This window comes from Mixophyes fleayi, chromosome 6 (assembly GCF_038048845.1).
Source record: "Mixophyes fleayi isolate aMixFle1 chromosome 6, aMixFle1.hap1, whole genome shotgun sequence".
Taxonomy (NCBI): domain Eukaryota; kingdom Metazoa; phylum Chordata; class Amphibia; order Anura; family Limnodynastidae; genus Mixophyes; species Mixophyes fleayi.
In genome coordinates, this window is record NC_134407.1 from 20,982,095 (window position 1) to 21,003,445 (window position 21,351).

The 21,351-nt window shown below is 39.6% G+C and overlaps 1 protein-coding gene across 2 annotated transcripts in view; it reads left to right on the plus strand.

The window, feature by feature from the left end:
- DOCK1 (dedicator of cytokinesis 1) overlaps positions 1–21,351 on the plus strand; it is a 256,182-nt gene that overhangs the window by 58,856 nt on the left and 175,975 nt on the right. For both annotated transcript variants that reach the window (XM_075215996.1, XM_075215997.1), the window contains 8 exons: positions 322–457; positions 1,460–1,614; positions 6,377–6,458; positions 8,496–8,631; positions 9,165–9,237; positions 14,296–14,375; positions 16,887–17,012; positions 21,211–21,335. In XM_075215996.1, coding sequence (XP_075072097.1) covers positions 322–457; positions 1,460–1,614; positions 6,377–6,458; positions 8,496–8,631; positions 9,165–9,237; positions 14,296–14,375; positions 16,887–17,012; positions 21,211–21,335 — 913 coding nt within the window. The remainder of the gene's footprint in view (positions 1–321; positions 458–1,459; positions 1,615–6,376; positions 6,459–8,495; positions 8,632–9,164; positions 9,238–14,295; positions 14,376–16,886; positions 17,013–21,210; positions 21,336–21,351) is intronic.

The window sequence follows — 21,351 nt, forward strand, 5'->3', positions numbered from 1 at the left end:
GATGGTGATCATGCCGTTCTATATGAAATAATCACCAAGCAGCAGTCATTTATTTTTTCAGTATGGCTTTTGAAGCGTTCTGCATAACTGCTTTCTGCACGAGATCCCGTACCGGTGCTTGTTGCGATGTAAGTTGAAGAATACAGCTTAAACAAGTTGGCACAGAAGACCATTTTATGACTATATGTAAAATGATAGTAGATCTGTATTATATTGTGTAATAATCATTCTGAGTGTGCCGAAGTTGTAAATGATGGTAAATATGACACACGCTGTAGTCTATGGATCTTCTCACTATGATCTTTTCGTGGTCTCCTCTAGGATCCTGGACTTAGACCTGGTTGTGCGAGATGAAGATGGTAATATTCTAGATCCAGAACAGACCAGCACAATTAGTCTTTTCAGGGCGCATGAAATCGCATCTAAGCAAGTTGAGGAGAGAATCCAAGAAGAAAAGGTAGAACACATCGCTCATGGGTTTTACTAAACAGCTATATATTTTTTCAAAGTTCTCCCTCTTGTGTCTAAATTTTATGTTGCCTTTATTAGAAACAATATTCTGGCAGGGACTGCATCCCATACCCTAGATTAATTATTATTTTCCATACAAGCTAAACTCACAGCACAGTTAGGTTGTAATTGCCCACTGTCTAGCACAGGAACACTTCCACCAATGCTATCGAAACATTGGTGGACCAGGAAAGGAGAAACCGGAAGCAGTAAACATTGTTGTTCTGACAGAATACCCCGTATCGAGTGATCTCCATGCGGTTTTCTGCAAAGTACTACTGGCTCTGTGACCTGTATGCCATAGTTCTAGAATAAAAGGCATACCATTTAATATTTATTTAATGACGGTTATTGTCAGTAATACATGCCTGTGTCATGTAAGTATACATTACTTCTATGACAGAAATGGTAATTAGAGATCTCTACCTTCTGCTCAGTGAAGATGAAGGAAAGTTTTTATATGTTTGGAATAGAATATAGATTCTAAAACTTAGACTTCCACCCAATGTTGAGTGCTGGTTGGTGGTTAGTAGGGTAGGGTACAGAGTTGTGCGTAATGCCTGGCATTATCCCAACCTATAAGGTCCCCATGGAGGCTACAGTGGTCTAGCACTGTGATACCCTCTCCTACTGGCGCTCATCTAATTTATACAGGCAACAGTCGTTATAGTCCACAGTACTACAGTTTGAGAAAGTCCTTCCTTGGTATGAGTGAGAATTTTTTTGCAGGACCAGGGAGCCGTTGGGGGAATAATCCAAATTAGGGGAACCCCAGACCAAACATAAGTAGAACTATTATCTTAACTTGGTGATCTACACCCAAAACGAAATTATTTTTTTTGACGTTTTTTTAATTACACTATTGGAAGTTTGATTTTTTTTTTTTGACGTTTACTTTATATTTGTTTACCTATTTTATGCCTTGTTTCTTTTCGTTTCTTTTTTAAAGTCCCAGAAACAGAATGACATCAACAGACAAGCCAAGTTTGCTGCCACTCCCTCATTTGCATTGTTTGTTAATTTAAAAAACGTCGTCTGCAAAATTGGGGAGGATGCTGAAGTTCTAATGTCCCTTTATGATCCTTTGGAGTCGAAATTTATCAGGTCAGTGTTAAATTGTCCACCAGAATAATGTTAACGTTGCAAAAAACACATTTTGTAAAACTGAAAAAGATCACGCTGAGAAACAGTCGTCCGTTGAACCTGTTGTCTTGGTCGTCTTTGCAGTGTGGTGTTGTATGTGCAAATATTCAGTTTTCCTGCTGTAAGGCTGAGTACACATCTGTGCAATTATCGTGCAGATCATGCGATTCACGACCATTTGTTCAGATATTAACATAGAATTTGACGTCAGATAAGAACCACTTGGCCCATCTCGTCTGCCATTGTTTTATTAGCCTATGGTAACCTCAAACCCTATTTGATCCTTTATTCTTTATAAGGATATTGTTATGTCTATCCCAAGCATGTTTAAACTGCTCTTCTGTATTAGCCTCTACCACCTTTTATGGAAGGTAGAAATTGCACCTCTGGTGGGAGGGATATTACCAGAGTGTGTGTACGCTCCCATAATCATGTTTTATCGTACAGAAACACATCGCATCTGTGATTTGGTTTTCTAAACTTCCTAAAAACCACAGTCAGCGATGGAACGATGTTGGGCAAATGTGGAAGTGTGTACACACTCACGACCAGCGGTGTTGTCAGATATCTGTAGAGTGTGTACAAAGTCACGATCTTTACAGCAGATGATTATGAGAGATGAAGATCACAGATCTGAAGTTAAATCGTGTAGGTGTGTGCGCATGAATCTGCATGATCATCGGGACTTGCAGGCGTTGGTGAAATCGTTACAGAAATCACATCTAGGAGTGTGTACTCGGCTCTATAAGATACTGTAAGAAATATCAGCAAAAATTGTTTGGAATTGTTAAATTGACTAATCCAAATTTGCAGCAGTTAATACTTATTCCATCTAGCACACAGAGCAAGAGGAGGTGGTACTGTGCCATTGTTTATACATACAAAACAAGGACAGATATGAAAATTGCAGCCAGCATGCTAAAGTGTTACTGTGACGTTTCCTATAGTTACAGTTGTGCTCTGTCCAAAAAGCCAGGAGCAATTTGTGATGATGCTGAAGGCTTTAAAATCATGTTCTGTGCTGTTCTGCTGGGGCCTGCGTATATCTGCCGCATGTAGCTCTAGGTGTACAATGTTATGTCGCTGTGTGATTGGTGATGTGTTTATGATGGGTCACATCCTTGAAGCTATAAGTAAATTATAATAACTGTTTTTTTTGTTTTTTATTTATTTTTATTTGACTGTATATTTGTAAATGAATCTAATTTAATTGAAAATTAATGAAGGGAAAAGAAACACTGCACGCAGCTCGTAACTGGTTAATAAATCCTATTTGCATTATGGTAATTAAAGCAGTCATCTGAAATTAATGCCATTAGTTTCAAGATTCTTTCTCCTCTAAAGCGCATAAAGTGAATGTCTAACTAGAGGTCTAAAATGTAATTTTATAGTAAATAACAAAACTCTTCCATTACAACTATTATTATATCTATGTGCTTGGAATCGCTAACCTGTAATTACATAGATGAAAACCCTCCTATTCTGTGCAGCTGGGATTCTTTTGGCTAATAAATAAATCTCAGAATAAATAAGACTACAATTCTAAAATGAACAACTTTTATTTCTAGTACAGGGATAAAGGGTGATATCTCGTTCACACACTTCTTTATATTTCATTAAAGTAACTTGTCGCCTAAATTAGTTTCAATTTAGTGCCTAACCCTTGTATAGCTAGCACCTTCATGTGGGTACAGTGGTGGATGGTTGAGCTGTGCTGACACTGTTTGACATTTAGAATGATTGAGACCTGGGAAGGGGAAGTTTCTCACTCATAGGATCCCTTTTTTCATGTGACAATAATTCCTGATGATGACAGAATCCACTGACACTGGATGATTGGTGTAAATGCCAAGTTCAAACTGATTTAGAAAATATTTGAGCATTTGTGTAATTGTATGGGTCTGGAAGTTGGATATAATATGTAATATTAAAATAAATGGCTTTCAAGATCTTTAGGCATGTTTTACCATAGACAAGAAATGCCTTGTGTGCTTACTTTATCTGTACTGAGTAACAAACCCCGCCCACATGGTGCATTTTCTAGTGTCACATGACGCCTGTTCGAGATGAACAAACATTAATGGGGACATTTGTGAAAACTGGTTCACAGGAAAAAGTTCTTTTAATGCATCGCCACCAATTGATGCATTTGCTTTTATTTTGTAAATGCTAAGGGAAATCAGAGCAGGAAGGAGCTGGGGGCAAAGTAAGCGTGTGTGTAAAGTAATCCAGTGGAAATCCAAAAATATAGACTACGAGCCATTAAAGACAAAATAGCAATGGAATAGTTCATTTGTTTATATTACATTTTAAAGGTAAAACTGACATGGTCTTTATAAGATCCGGGAACCTGTAAATCTCACGGGATCATATGCCGAGAAAGCTGTCCCTAGGTGTATCAACTGTCCTTGGCACAGGACTTTGTCAGCAGTGATTGAGTCAAAATAAGTGTTTAATGACCTGAAATACAGGGAAGAATTACAGAGTGTACATTAAAAACTCCCTGTCCCGGCAATGGAGCATCCACATAGGTCGAATCTACATTTTTCTTTGGGCATTCCTCCATGCAGCCAGACGGATCTAACCTCTAGTCTTAAAAGTAGAGACAGATAATAATCTGCATTGAAAGATCACACTGTAGTCTGATAAATTACACTTTTGTAGTGCTCAGTTATTTTGCTTCAGCTTTAGGCTAAAACCACTGGATGCTCTTTGCTAACATACAGTATATTACTAATGACTTCAAATAATGGACCACCATTTATTTTTTCCTGAAAATTGTTGGGTACCAGTCTATATTTGGTTCCTGGGCCCAGTGTGTACAATGGCACTCTCCCCCTGGAACTAGGATATGGGTGGACATAGAGTCAGATATACTGGGTGGTTCACCGATTTGCTCTGTTCTCTGGCTATCAGCCGCACAGCGTCCAGCCTCTATTCAAGCGCATCCAGTCCTGGCCGTATCTCTCTCGATCTGGTCTAGATGCAACCGTTTAGCATCCCTCTCTCCTGCTCCCTCGATTCTGATACCCTTATGGTCTAACCCTGCTTTTACACCCGGATTGTCTCGCTCCATGTACACAAAATGGGCAGGTCAGGGCAAACTGCAGTTACTTAACCATATAGCTAAGACAACAATATTTCCACAATTCTCAGAGGTAGTAGAACTGTGCGGTTTTGTTCCGGGACAGTTCCACCAGTATCTTCAGATTAGGCATTGTCATCAAACGGTTAAAGCCCAACTCTCTTCCAGACCACCCACCACATTTGAGAACTTGTGCCTTTCTGGCCCAACCTCCAAAGGTCTTATATCCATTCTCTACAATGCCTTGCTCCCCGCCACTCCGTCTGTTACAGATCGCTTTCAGACGCAGTGGGAGGCGGACCTGGGGGTTGTACTAGACCAGGAAGAGTGGTCGGATATTTATGAATGTACAGCCCGTTGTTCTATAAATGTCCGCATCAAAGAAAATGCTAACAAACTATTGCACAGGGGGTATTATGTCCCCTCGAGACTACAAAATATATTTGGTTCCTGGACACCTAAACGCCTGTCTTTCTGACTCCCTTCCCTCTGTCCTCATTAAAATAGACAAGGTACCACCAAATTATATGGGGCTTTTATATAGTATTTCTTCATTAACTAGAGTAATAAGCATCATATTCCCCCCAAAATAAGAAAAAAATAACAATTGAAAACCCTACCTATAGTTTTATAATAAAATGCATAAATAAAACATTATTTTATCTACCTATCTATATATATTCCTTCCCTCTGGTAACCACATCTCATTCCCTTATCAAAGATTTTTCCTGTGCTGCCCCCACCCACTGGAACGATCTCCCACAATCTCCCTCATCAGATTATCCCCTACCCTGTATAGCATCAAACGGTCATTGAAAGCCCACCTGTTTATAAAAGCCTACCAGTCCTCCAGTTAACCATCTCACCATGCAGTATACCTCACCCTCTTTCATCCTCCTTCTCTCCCACTCTTGCTTCTTGCCCTCAGATTCCATGTGTCAACCGTTCGTCTGCCCCTTTCCCTTTAGATTGTAAGCTCTAGTGAGCAGGATCCTCTTCCCTCGTGTTCTCATTAAATATATCTTTTGCTCACCAGCTACACTGCGCACCTCCTCCTTGGGCTCTCTGCCCATTGACTCCTCCATTGTCTTTGCACCTCTTTCAGTGGCTCTAAACCGGTTAGTTGCGCCCACACTAATGGGCACAAGTTTCGGCCTATGCTAAATATACTCCTTGTACCCCAGTAGCTGTGCTGAGAGTTGTAGTGTTATTTGTTTACTGTATTATACTGTTATACCATGTACTGTCTTGTTGTTTGCCCTCTGTGCAGCGCTGCGGACCTCATGTGCACCCTATAAGTAAAGGTTAACAATAATAATAATTAATAATAACCTTTATTATTATTATTATTTTTTATTTGGTTATTCAGAGATCACATTGTATAATTCATAAAGTGCAAACCTTGAAAGATAGATATAGATATATATATATATACATACATACATACATACATACATACATCCAAATGTGTGAAAGACGATAACTAGAACAATAATTAAAACAAAATATATTATATTATTTTTAGAATGATTTGTCCATGTATGTTAGTCAAGCTGCTGCATCAGATTGTCATCCATAATATTTATATTATAAAAAAATGTTCCTGCTCTGCTAATACGTCACTTAAATTCTTTTCAGTGAAAACTACTTGGTGCGCTGGTCAAGTTCGGGCTTGCCGAAAGACATCGAAAGGCTGCACAATCTGCGAGCTGTTTTCACAGTAAGTTATTTTTATAAACCTTTCAGTATGATATTCTGAATTGAATAATTAGGCTTGTAAACTTACACTAGTCTCCATTCTCAAGTAATCCTAGTTGGACGGCATTGGATAGAAATGTGTAATTGGCAGAATACTGTTCAGTCTTGGAGCTTATAGTATAATACTGGGGTAGATGACCTGTGGCTCTTCGGGTGCTGATTTCTTGTAGGACTACAGTTCTCAGTATGATCTATCGGCTTTAGTTATGGCATAGATTTACCACTAAGGACTGTATATCTGTAAGCAAGCTGAAGGATAGGATGCTTCCTATTTTAGGGTCAATTATTTGATTGTGATAGTGCTAAGATATAACAGCAGGAACATAATGTTTTATAATGTGTGGTCTTCAGTGCAAAGTTGCCCATATATTGGCCAATCTGGCAGACCACCAGGTTTCCGGATTTGTGACACATTTGGACATACGAGTACCTACAGTGGTGTAGCCAATTCGGATAGATCTATCCATTTGATTCTGTGGTCGAACGGCCTGATCCAGCAGGCAGTCAGTGCAGATAGGTTATCGTGCTTACACGGTCATCGTCTGGCTAAATTCACGCACCGTCTTCACCAACATCTTATGGCTTCACCATTGGGATCTGCGGTATTCCTGGGCCCATTCACTCTTTGATTTCTAGTCTGTTCTACAACTATATAATTGGCCATCAAAATTGTAGTGTGTGTAGTGGCACTATACGTCGAGTTGGTTGGATCAGTGCTCCACATTGAAGGGAGAATGCACTGGAATGTATGTCAGCACCTCCATTTTGACAAGTAAGCCGATAGGGTCGCAGTGCCTTTGTGGCTCAGCTGCAAATATTACTGCTGAGATCCAAAATACAACACCTCTGCGTAATCTTCTATCATCATCCACTGTACTCTCCATGGCTATGATAAGGAATGAAGGTAACGTGATTGAGCCTAGCGTCAATTCTTTAATATTTAATTTTTATGCTGTGTTAATATGGCATTCTGAAAACGATAGAGGGTAATCTGTAGGCCTACATTTATTCCATGATGAAGATCAGTGCAGGTTTATAAGTGAGAGCAAAGGATCTTTTAAACTACTGGTAAACAAAACCCCCTGTGTTTTTCCCCCCTGTGTTGTATATGCATTTGTAACTGCAAACTTCTATTACATATATAGATTTTTAATACCCCTCCCTTCATCACCATTCACCATTAATTTTATATAGCGCCACTAATTCTGCAGCGCTGTACAGAGAACTCACTCACATCAGTCCCTGCCCCATTGGGGCTTACAGTCTGAATTCCTTAACACACACACAGTAAGGTCAATTTGTTAGCAGCCAATTAACCTACCAGCACGTTTTTGGAGTGTGGGAGGAAATCGGAGCACCCGGAGGAAACCCACGCAAACATGGGGAGAACATAAAAACTCCTCCCAGATGAGGGCATGGTCGGGAATTGAACTCATGAGCCTAGTGCTGGAAGGCAGAAGTGCTAACCACTAAGCCACTGTGCTCCCTTATTAAGTAAATCACATATGCATTAGTGTACCATGTAGTTTCTAATTGTATATAGCTGATAATATTGCCACTTGCTTTCTGCTGCCTTACGGTTGAAATATAGCTCTTACAAATGCTGTTCTGCTCCCCTGAATCATCAAATGTTCAAGAAGTCCACTCAACACATAATATATTTTTGGTGGCATTCTCCAAGTTACAATTCACTGTTCTACTTACTTGGGGTGCTGCAATCCTTCCATCCAGCTGGTCTCCCCTAATGCTCCTACAGTACAGCATTGCTGCCCTTTCTCATCCATCATCATTTTATATAGCTTTACTCTCTGCTACTAAGGTGGGCCTATTTCAAACATTAACCTTGTTAATGAAGCCCCTCCCACTTAACTTTGCTATTTGCATGAATAGGACGTTTGTGGGAGGGGTAAACAAAACCCAAACTCCCCCGAGTTAAATGCTCAATGTGCATTGGACTTTAATTTTCTTCTTTCTTACTAGCAGCTTTCTTCCCTTACAGGATCTTGGAAGTAAAGACCTAAAAAGAGAGAAAATAAGCTTTGTCTGTCAGATTGTGAGAGTCGGACGTATGGAATTACGAGACAACAACACCAGAAAACTAACTTCAGGACTTAGGAGACCCTTTGGTGTGGCAGGTATTTTACCTAAATAAATCTTTCTATGAGTTATTTAGCATAAAATTGAATGTAACAATAAAATAACACTTTACCTCTTGTTTGACACATTAGATAGTGTACACACAGGTAAACCTTTTTCACCTAAGGTCCACAAATAAGTTTTTTGGGGGTTATTACTATATTTATCATAAGGTACTGTCTGCCACACTTACTATTTACAGTACAAATGCCGCTTATCTGAACATTCTCATGTGTTTTGGCCATGCAAATAAACCCTTTTTATACCTATTCCTGAAATGTGTTTTACATTTTAATGTTATGTGGTGTTGATCAAAGCTGTTTGAGAGAGAGTTCATGTTGCTAACGATTCACCGTGCATCTCCGGGAGTGAAATGAGCGAGGGAAGCGGCGACAGATGCTGAATAAAGCTTGAATATAGATTTGTGAATGTGATGCACATTCCATCTAGGCAATGCCATTAAAGCATTCCATCCATTAAAGCCCTCACAGACATGGCCCTCTCTGTTAATGTTATGTCTCTCTGCTTCCAGTAATGGATGTGACTGACATAATTACCGGAAAAGTTGACGATGAGGACAAGCAGCATTTTATACCTTTTCAGCCGTAAGTACTGAGTATTCAAAACATTTATAATTATAATGTACAATCTGTGCTTCCAGTTTTATTTATTTTTTCTGCTGCGAAATATAATATAGTTCATTGTCTTTTGATTTGTTATATAGCAGTGCATAGAGATAATGACTTATTACATACACACCTATATATAACACTAACAGTGTTAGGAAGCATTATACAATTATTTGTCAGATGGGGGACTGTACAAGCCAAATGTGGCCCTCCAAATCTTGGCTATGCCTCGGGCAGACATAATACAATATTTTATCATTTCGTTTATTGCCTACATGTGGCTCTTTCCATAGAAACCCTTGGACAACTGTGTTTTTTTTTATATATTATTTTTATTAAAGTCCTTATCTTAATGCACATGACATTTTACTGTAAGATGTGTTTGAAGCCTTTGGATTGTTACAACAGTACAGTCTGAATAATTTACAAAGACAGCTGTTTTATGAGCTTATGTAACAAACAATACAAAGTCATTGTTCCACATTAATTAGGACTGAACGCCTCTGCTCAGCCCACTCTGACCTTGGTTCTAATAATGTTCTCGGCTTCCCGGGGATATACCTTTTTATGACACGGCCGCATGTAATGCTTTCAGAATCTTTTATCAGTGTAGGAGCAGGAGATGTCATCTGGCATCAAATCACACAGGTTCAAAGGCTGCATGGTTATGTGCTCCATTCAGGTAGTGCACTAAAATATAAGGAGGTTTATTGTTCTATGTAACCTGACGGAAGTAAGCTCATTTATAGTGATTTTATTATTTCCCCCCCTGTGTTGTATATGCATTTGTAACTGCAAACTTCTATTACATATATAGATTTTTAATACCCCTCCCTTCATCACCATTCACCATTAATTTTATATAGCGCCACTAATTCTGCAGCGCTGTGCAGAGAACTCACTCACATCAGTCCCTGCCCCATTGGGGCTTACAGTCTAAATTCCTTAACACACACACACAGTAAGGTCAATTTGTTAGTAGCCAATTAACCTACCAGTACGTTTTTGGAGTGTGGGAGGAAATCGGAGCACCCGGAGGAAACCCACGCAAACATGGGGAGAACATAAAAACTCCTCCCAGATGAGGGCATGGTCGGGAATTGAACTCATGAGCCTAGTGCTGGAAGGCAGAAGTGCTAACCACTAAGCCACTGTGCTCCCTTATTAAGTAAATCACATATGCATTAGTGTACCATGTAGTTTCTAATTGTATATAGCTGATAATATTGCCACTTGCTTTCTGCTGCCTTACGGTTGAAATATAGCTCTTACAAATGCTGTTCTGCACCTCTGAATCATCAAATGTTCAAGTCCACTCAACACATAATATATTTTTGGTGGCATTCACCAAGTTACAATTCACTGTTCTACTTACTTGGGGTGCTGCAATCCTTCCATCCAGCTGGTCTCCCCTAATGCTCCTACAGTACAGCATTGCTGCCCTTTCTCATCCATCATCCATCATCCATCATCATTTTATATAGCTTTACTCTCTGCTACTAAGGTGGGCCTATTTCAAACATTAACCTTGTTAATGAAGCCCCTCCCACTTAACTTTGCTATTTGCATGAATAGGACGTTTGTGGGAGGGGTGTCGACAACACTGCTGCCTGTTGGAGCACAGTAGTAACAGAGAGGACAGCAGTGCTAGGTCGTTGTTGCCAATATGGGGACCAGTCAGATGGGAACATTACCGCACCACTGCAGAACATTGTATTTTATCATAACTTAATAGGCTTCTTTAATAGGTCTGTTGTAGTAAATGGGGCAGAGAAATGGGACTTTTCAAGTCAATTAACAAAAGGTGATTAAAAAAATCCAGCACAGCATATAACTTTATATAATCTATTAGGTGGTGTTGGGAATGATCTTGTCAATGGAAAGCCATCAGTACAACAGCCATTAATGATAAGTGAGTCTGGGGTAATTATTTAGGGTGGAAGCTGAATTTTGGTATTTTATTCTAGCCAGATAAACTCTGCCAGTGTCTTGTGCTGTGATCTGGGTGACAAGCTGGATAACGTCAACACTGCCACTACTTAAAGACCTTTCTTCTTTGCTTTACAATGTGTATTTGTGCTCCCTACACCAACCCCATTTAAAAAGACTGACAGCACCCTGATGCCAGACGCTCAGATACAGACGTCTGGAGCAGGCACAAGATTACCAAAAAGTGCAACCGCTTTATCCCTGTAACCAGTAGAAAAGTCTGTGGCAAGAAATAATTTATCAACAATATACAAGAACACTGAATAGTAAACTGACTAATAGTCAAATCCTGCGTGTAGGGTGTTGGTAACAACGGGGACATCTGGTATTTAAGGGCAGTAAGAGACCAAGAGACGAGGGACTAACGATTCTCTTGTAGCAATTAAATCACTGATAAATGCCATGATTACCATCCGTACGCTGACATTAGGTGATGAGCGAATATTAAAGCACCACAGGCGAAGATCGCCTGCTTTAGTATAAACCCATGCCCAAAAATAGTGGCAAGACATCCACACGCCACTCAGCAGGTACAGACAACGGTGGCCACAAAAACTGTAGCCGATACCAGACAATTCAACCCCCAAAAGCACTGTGGTCGCTATAGGTAATAAAGAACTGAAAGACCCACATCCTACAGCTGTATCAGACAACAGTAACAGTTTCCAATAGAAACAGGATAAACCTTCACTTAGTAACATGTCTGCACAGAGCAACCACAGCCAGAGACTCAAAAACACAAAAACAGACGAGTATAGCGTACCTGTCCCTGTACCCCTATCTGGGAACCCTCCGCACTGAAACCCCAAACAGTAATTTGGAACAATGAAGTCAGATTTTCCAATGGTAAATCATTTAACCCAGTTGCCCCAGGACTGAGTGAAGGTTTGTGATCAATAATCATCAGCTTAAGGAAAGAGAGAGAACGTCCTATTTGCAAAAAGTGCATTGCCACTATTTGTTTTATCTTGTTTCTTGTGAATGGGTCTTATGGTAAGCCTTACTGTATGCATTTCTACAGACATTTACTAATTTATCATGATGAAAATGTTGTAAAAACACTTCAAACTTAAATGTCCTGGAGCCCGGTCATGTAGGAAACCTAACAGAATAAAATGTTGACTTGCTACTATTTCTAAAGTCCAAGTTATTAAAGGCCTGAAAATCAGGCTGAGTGGTGTCCAGTCATATAACGTAGCGCTGTACAGAAGATTTATAGTCATTCACATCAGTTCTTGCCCCATAGGAGCTTGCAATCTAAACTTGACACACCCATACTCACACTAAGGTTCATTTTGTCAGTAGCCAATTAACCTACCAGTGTGTATTTGGAGTGTGCAAGGAAACCCAAGTATCTGGAGGAATCCTACATAAGCATCTGTGCAATGTGGCCAAATAAATCCCAGATCTGATCAGATTCAGTCCTCTAAACCAACTGGATTGCAGTCTGTGGCCAATGTTTGTATTCGGATAGACTTGTTCTTGTGTGTATTGTCCTTTCTTCTATCACAGGCTTGAAGTTTACCGAAGTCCATAGTCAAAATGTGACATAGTCTTGAATTTAACCAACGTTGTTTTGCTACTGAACAGATTGCCTGTGACGTGTAAGGGGAAGGTGTCACATTGTATGCAGCACGAAGAGGAAGCGTACAGAAGAATTATTCTTGTATAATTACAATTTGCTATCCAAGTTTGTTTTGTTTTTCTCTGTATCACAGACAGAATGGCATCTATTTTTTGGGTCATCAAAGGAGGGTGGTTCAATATAACATATTGCATATATGAACGTTCCCCTGTCCCAAAACCAAATTCGGGGACCCCATTCGCATTCCAGACGCACAGGTTGTGCACCTCGGCTATGTGCTTTTCATTCGGCATTGACCTTAAAGCTTCCAGAGCGAATTTTCTTCAAAATATAGAAAATGTGTCATAGCGTAATGTAGCCTAAAATATTATTTTATTGATTACACTTTTATATAACAGGATGAGGTCAAATTTTGTTTTCTTTTTAAAAATCCAAAATCTCTTTATGTGGCTTAATTATTAAAGATAGACTTGGCCATGAAACATGACTGACGTCACTATCTCCGTCTCATCCTCTGCACATTTTATTGTTTATGTTTCAGTCCTTTTAGACGTGAGCATGTTGTTAGCAATCTGTTATATTATTTGAGTATTTGATTAGAAGTTGTCTGTGAAAACGGTAGTGCTCTCCCCCTACTGGGAGACCAATGAAGTTGCTTGCACCAGTAACTGTTAGGATGTTTACATGTTATGTACATTGTGGTTATGTTCGATGCGGAGGGGAAATAGGCTTTGTTACATTAAAAAAATCTGTGTGTATATGGGTGTGTGTACACACTGTATATATAATATTATCCATCCTAGAGTTATTCTTTTATCTGTTGGTGATTTTATGTTTATAATATTTTTGGGTGTTTATTGCTTATTGTCTAACACTACACCTGGATTATTATGTTCTCTTCCAGGAAAAGACATACGGATATTGTTACATGTAAAACTTCTTGCACTGAACCTAAGATCCTTAGGATTTTGCTTCCTGTTGTGTCCAATTGGTTTAAAGTTAAACTTTTAGTCCTTTCCTGCACGTTCCCTCTTGCACTTTCCATTCTGCCACGTTCCTGATACATTTGCATATCAACATATTAATGTTATTTTTTATTTATTTTGATAAAAGTTTTATGTTGGCGTCAGTTTTGCCTTAGAGTGCAGTTTCCCAGACACGTCACGGGGACTTATGGTCATACATGAACTTGCTTTTTCTGCTCTGCAATGATTTCACGATGACTGATCTTTCCGTATCTTTCTTGTCATCTATTTCTGTTCTTTGTATGTTGTTGACTAATACACACTTTTGTGCAATCTGTGCTATGACCTTATCCATTCCCTTGTTTCTGTGCTCTCTGGTTTTCTGTGACCCTATGTTTTCCTGTGGTGGTGTCTGTGATGTGCACACTCCAGGCTAGCATTGGATGACGTCATCCGACACAAGCAGCTCAACCTATCATCCCGTTTTTCACCCAGGGTGGCAGGGGAGAGTGACTTCCTGCAGACTGTTATAAACAAAGTGATTGCTGCCAAGGAAGTCAACCACAAAGGTCAAGGTACGTATCTTCATGCAATATTGGCAAAGCGACTTGAAGTTGGGAACATCCTCTTCTCTGCTCTGTAATTAAAATATTACTGTACTGAGTGGTGTTTTGTTTTAATTAAAATAAATGATTGTATTCTAGAACGGGAAGGAGATCATTTCTCACCACCGCAGGATAGATGCAGCCAGTTGGTCTGTTAGAGGAAATCTCATTATCATATAAACAACACTCATTTTAATGAAATCTGCACAAATATACTTTTTCAAATATGTCTGGTTTTGTAGTTGTATTTTTAATAGCGCACTTTGTGGTTATCATAAGATAGGGATAGCGCAACAAAGCAACTGTAACAACTAAATCCTGAATGAATTGCTGTCAAGGGTAAATATCCCAATTTCCAATTCACAATATACCGTTAAATCCTAAAGCGCTCAATTTAGGGACTGTTATGTTGCATTATATACAGATGTAAAAGGTTCAATAAACAGACATCTCAACATCCCAATAGGTAGTCCATATACATGAGTATTCCACCTGGATGATTAATTGATTATCTTCATAAAAGTTCATCAATGAATGTACATGAAAGGAATAAAACTGGGATTGGTATGAAGTAAAATCGCCAGAAATAAAGTGTTAATCACTTACATATGGATCTGCTGCGTAACGTGTCCGTTCTGATGCAGCTAAAGCCCCAGGATCTGCTCAATCCCAACAATCATCATCATTTATTTATTTAGCGCCACTAATTCTGCAGCGCTGTACAGAGAACTCGCTCACATCAATTAGACCTTAATGTGTGGAGATAACGGAGGGGCTTCTATGTGGAGACCACAATCCTTCGTCCACTCAATGCTGTGCCGAACTTCTGTAAAATCAAATTAACCGCAATGTCCCAATGAGGAAACAGAGGGGGGTGTTCAGGTAACATAAAGTTTATTGCACACAGACAATAGTATCACTTACACATAGGTGAAGTGTGCTGCGGATCAGGGTAATAATGCAGATGCTTCCTTCTTGGCACCAGTAGTTCTATTGTATAATTCCAGCAGTGTTGGTTTAAAGTACATCGGGCGTTAGTCAACGCGTTTTGTTCTAAACAGAACTTTTTCAACAGCAACCCTTCTCAGTTATACCCGTCCTTTTATGTGTAAATGGAATCCCTCCTTTATTCAATATACTGGGCTGTGATAGGTGACAGTCAATTAGTAGGATTGGACAATGACCCAACATACAGTCAGATCTCAGACATTCTCTGACTGCATTTGGGGCCCATGCAGGGGGCCATAAGTATAAAACTGCCTAATGGCACATTGGAGCTTTGTGAATCGGTATATCTATAAAATGCTTAAAATGTTCAAGGGTATTTGCCTAATGTCCTACCTGCCTCCTGGGTGGACTGCCAACCATTGGCATAGAGGACAAACACAGGTAACGGCCCAGGTTCTCATAGTAGTGGGTGTGGCTGAGTCAGGTGGGTGTGGTTAGTCTGATGTGAACATGAGTTTATGCAGCCAATGAAATACTTGAAGCATTTTATATGAAAAAATTGTATAATGAAATACTTTAAAGCCTCACTGTATTCATTTTAGAGCTTATTCTAGTGACAGATAAACAATACAGAGTAGTCTGTGACCTGTGTAAAATACATAAATAATTCTAGTGTCCTAAATTTACAATTGTCAAGTTTAAAATACAAAGAGCATTCTAGTGATATCTATACAATGTAGAGCACAATTATAGTAGCCCATGTACAATAGATTGTATACCGGGGATCTCTGTACAATACAGAGAGAGTTCCGGGGACCTCTGTACAGTAGAGAACATTCTAATGACCTCTGTATAATACAAGGACTATTTCACGTACACACAAACAATACAAAGACCATCCTACTGACTAATATACAATTTAGAGAGCATTCTAGTGACCACTGTACACAACCTGTACACAACACAGGTCATACTAGTGTCTACGATACAGTGCTGGCCCTGTTGTGGGGGCTACTACACATTGTGGATCCCACATACGTGTTGGCCTTACCATGCTGTCCCCAGATATCTAGTTTTTCACATTATCACACCACCATCACACTACCATCACCCCATTCCCAGTAGATGGCTTCAAACGCTCTGTTTTGTGACTGGACAGTTCTCTCCACCAGTGTGCTGGGAGCTGTCCACTTGGTATGATGGCTTCCTTGCTTCATCTATTGGAACTTGTCATACTCTGTGCCATCCAGCACACTGGTGAATAGTCCCAGCCATTCACTAATCAGTGTGATGGGACCTTCTCTGCTGGGCTGGTGTGCAAATATCTCTGGACAACAGCCCAGGAGGGAAAGGCTTCCCTGCCACCCTCGTCTGTCTGCCTAATTTACGTTGATAGTTTCAATACTCCTGTTTGTTTACCTTATAATGAAAGAATTAAAGTGGGCAGCAAAACTGTCATGTAGAGAGGTTTTAGCATGTAACATAAACTTTGGTTCATAAGAAAATGTAACGGTTTCCTAACTCTGTCTTCAGGTCTGTGGGTGACCATGAAACTGCTGCCTGGTGACATTCATCAGATTCGAAAAGAATTTCCTCACCTCGTCGATCGAACTACAGCCGTTGCACGTAAAATGGGATTCCCTGAGATTATCATGCCAGGTGTGTGTAGCTGAATTTAAGTGGTCTGAAGACAATGGCTGGCAGCTTTTTCAGTGCAAATGTGTGTTTTATTTTTTTCCCCAATGAAGTCAGGTGAATATTCAAATCCCTGTGAGGTGCCGGTGAACATAGCCTAAGTGTTCGGATTGCCACCTATTAAGATACCTCTTTGGGGCACTAGAGAAATTGTGCAGAGATCTCAGTCAGAATATAGAAGTGATATATCTCTGCTGACTGTTTCGGAGATGCTTTGTGGCACCTCGCCCTGTTTTGAATCTGCCCCAAAATGTTTAAGCAACACAGCTCATAGCAAAATGTATTCCCTCACTTATAACTTCATCTACCGAAGCTTCTATACTTTTCAGTTGATCGGTTTTATTCCATTTTAAGAGACTAATTCAAGGTTTTGTTTTTGTTTTTATTTTTATTTTAAAAACTGTGATTACATCTCATGAGCAGCAGGATGTACTTTCACTCCTTGTGTAAATACAATAGATCCTCTGCATGATTTTCTACATTGAACACTGTGCACGGCATGCAGTCTCCTCTTTCACTTCCCATGGAAACCTTTGTGACATCATAGCTGGGAATTTCATAAAGCGAGGAAAGCCCCTGATTCCTCTGAGCGCCAGACAGGATCTGAAAGCAGCGATTCTAGTATTAAAACTTAGATCAGACCCACTGATCAACATTGACTAACTACACAGATGCCAACACTCTAAAATACGTCCTAGGGAAAGTTATGCTAAGTGAGGGAATCTAAGCAATCATACTGTCTAAGTGGACCTTGCTGCGCTACAACTCCATAATATGTGTGTTAAACTAGATTATAATGTAATTTATTTTAATTTTATTTTTTATTTATTTTTTAATCTCACAAAGCACAGAGGATAGGACTAGAAACTGAGAATTATATTTAGTATACAACATAGAGGAATTGCACTGTGCATTTATTTAATATTGCAAAAATAGAGATATATTCAGGAACACATGGTAACATTCCTGTCCTTGGAAATTAGGGACCATTGTCAGCTATGTAACTACAGAGCCTTCACTGCTAGATACATCATTCCCATTACAGGTGTTTGCTATCCACTGAGTACTCTGACGTCCCCTCCTCTGCGAGTGCTGTCCTAATTTTTGTATTCTATATTTGACATTTTTAATGATACAGTGTACTGTTCATTAGAGGTTTGTTCTAGTGATTGTAATGAGAGTTGGAAGAAATAGAGATCATACTGCAGACCTGAATCCAGGCATAGTAGTACGTGTGATTAGCTTTCCAAGGTGATGTTGTTGAGTGTTTTTAGTTTATATTTCCTATGTTTGAGTATTATTTTTCCTGGATTGACACATTACTGTTGTTGATCTGCTCTGTGTTTCCGAGCATGCTGAAATGAATGACATCAGGGCATGATCACAGTAAAGGTTATGCATGTACACCTGAGAGGTGGCCTTTCCCTGGTAACAGTACACAGCTGCAGCGCTGAAATTGTGATCTTAACCAGAAGTGACACCCACAGTACTCAGTAATTACTGCTGTGGTCCCAGTGCCAGGAGAATAAAAAGCCCCACTAACTGCTATTATGACTTATTTCAGCCGTTTAATGACTTTATTATTGGAAGGGAATCAAAAGAACTTTATGGTTTTTCCATAGTTCTTTATTGATCCCCTGGAATGTTATGGATTGTGTCATCGCTACAGCTCAGTGTTACCCTGACATTCCCTTGCAGCTTCGTTATAAAGTAACGTTTATAATAGTTTTACCCATTCCACTATAGACACCTGAAACAATGTTCCATATCTTTTTTTTCTTTTCTTTTAATCCTTTATGTTTGATTGGACAAAAAGTTTGCAAGTAAAAGTGTGACGAAACAGCAACACAGAAAGCATCAAATATTAGTGTATCTAGGTCCAAAAAAAACATAACAAAGTGTATAAAAAGTAATATCAACCAGGAACCAAGGAATGAATATATGTGACTAACTTTTAGGGCTTAAAGACAATTTTACTAGTAATATAGACGAGGACTAGGTAGAGGGGAGTGAGAGTATACAGGACCAATAGTGAGGAGGGGAACAACCTCATAATAACCCATAATAGGGTAATTCAGGTTTTCCCAAACCCAATCCTCAGGGCTCCCCAACAGTGCAGGTTTTCCATAGCTCCTTGCTGGAGCACAGGTGTATTCATTACTGACTGACACATTGTAACAGATCCACAGGTGGTCCTAATTATGTCACATGTGATCCGAAAAACCTGCACCGTTAGGGAGCCCTGAGGACTGGGTTTGGGAAACCCTGGGGTAACTGACAGTGTGACATTAGGGGCTGGATGCACTGGGGATATGGCATCACAAAGTTAAATTTTGGAGATTTTTTTCTGGATGAGTAAGCCACCCTCCCAGGTCCCTTCTTAACTTCTTGCAAAGTATGTAGGACTGCAACGACATGAATCGCTGTAAATCCCGTTGTTGCGGACCCACCCCCAGCTGCGCTACAACATGAATTGCGCAGTGGGGCTTGTTTGGTCCCATGACCAGCTGTGTGCTAGCCAATATTATAGTACAGGTAAATATGGCAAATATGGAATGCATGTGCTCTTTGGCCCTGGTATTAGGTGTTCCCCACCTTTTTTTTTTTTTTTTCTTTTAAAAACAAAATTATATATATTTTGTTTTTATAAGAAGATTCAAATCCATATCTAATAGAAGACTGGGGGACCCGAGATACCCGCGACTAAAGTTTTCTGCACGAAAACTTGAAGCTTTTTCCCTTGTCAGCAGCTACTGACTTTACATTTCTTTTTAAAGTTTAACATATGTAGAACTTTTAAAAACTATGTTGGATAACATTTTTACAAATAACAATTTTAGCTGAGTCTAACATCAACCCCAGTTTGATAAATGTGCCCTAATATGGCAGATGTGATTCATTTCTCTTTATGAGAATACGTAGCCTAGAACCAGAATGTGCAGTGTATCGCTGGCCTGCTTTTCTTCTCGTTTTATAAGCCGTGAAAGCTCAGTGATGTTCTTGTATTAATTATGCATAAGCATCGCCACGGCAATAGAGCATCCTGACTGTTACATTAAACTAAAGCAAGGTTTGGGGAGTTGTATCTGGAGGCTTTTTTATATATACTTGTTCTTAAAAGGAAAATTAAAACTACAATGCAAGTCGCTCCTTGATATAAGTTCTTTAGTACTTCAGAATCTTTACAGTCAGATCTCAATGAGAACGTGTCCTTCTCTTGATAAAACGAATGTGGAGGTTCCAAAATAAATGTAAGATAGTCCTTCACCTTTAAAAGACCTGAATTTATTCCCTTTATATGCCTGACTGCAATTTCTACTAAATACGTTTCTTTTTGTTGCTTACTTCTATGCTTTTTATCCATGTCTTTATATGAGTAGGCAGAGTTGATGCTGTGCTGTCTACATTGGATGTAGTTGTTTGTAGAATGCAGCTTTTCATTTCCCACTGCAAGGAATATAAACAATTCTGACTGCTCATATAAAGACTTGGCTGAAGAACACAGCAAGATGATAGAAAGAGACAGTTGTGTTCTCAGTAAAGGTTGCAGGAGGGCCTTCACAGACTAATGCATCATAAAGTCATTGGAAGGCGGGAAGCTTTAAATGTCATTAAAAGGAGGCTTTAAAAGCTCCTTTTAATGTCCTGTAAATGCACACACTACAGGAGTGACCTTGAAGCAAAATGTTTGGGTAAAGCTGGGTACACACTACAGAATTTAACACCAACCTTTTATGCCGATCGATTTTACATGCGATCGATGGTCCGATCGCTCGGTCCATGGACTGCATACACACTAGCCTTGTTTTAGACGATAAAGGGAAGAGCGGACATCCGTTTAGCGTCTTTTTACAGCTATGTTGTCGTGAGCAATGATTGCAATTTGGTCGAGGATCGGTCGGAAGTTTATACACACTACACAATGGAAACGAGATTGGAATGAAAATATTTAACGGTACGACCAACCAAATGAGGCGACAATCGTCCATTTGGCAGACTTTCGACCATCGTGTCACTGCACACACTGACCCGACTTTTTGGTCGTATGTCGGCTGATTTAGCCGATTATTGGATGAAAACCGTGTAGTGTGTACCCAGCTTTACCTATGCTCACAAATAACTTTGGTGCATTGCTAACTTGCAATATTAATATATTTTGCAGGTGATGTGCGCAATGATATCTATGTTACCCTGCTTCAGGGTGACTACGACAGAGGCAACAAAACCACAGCCAAAAATGTGGAAGTCACCGTGTCTGTGTTTGATGAAGATGGGAAACGGTTGGAGGTATGGTTCACTGATC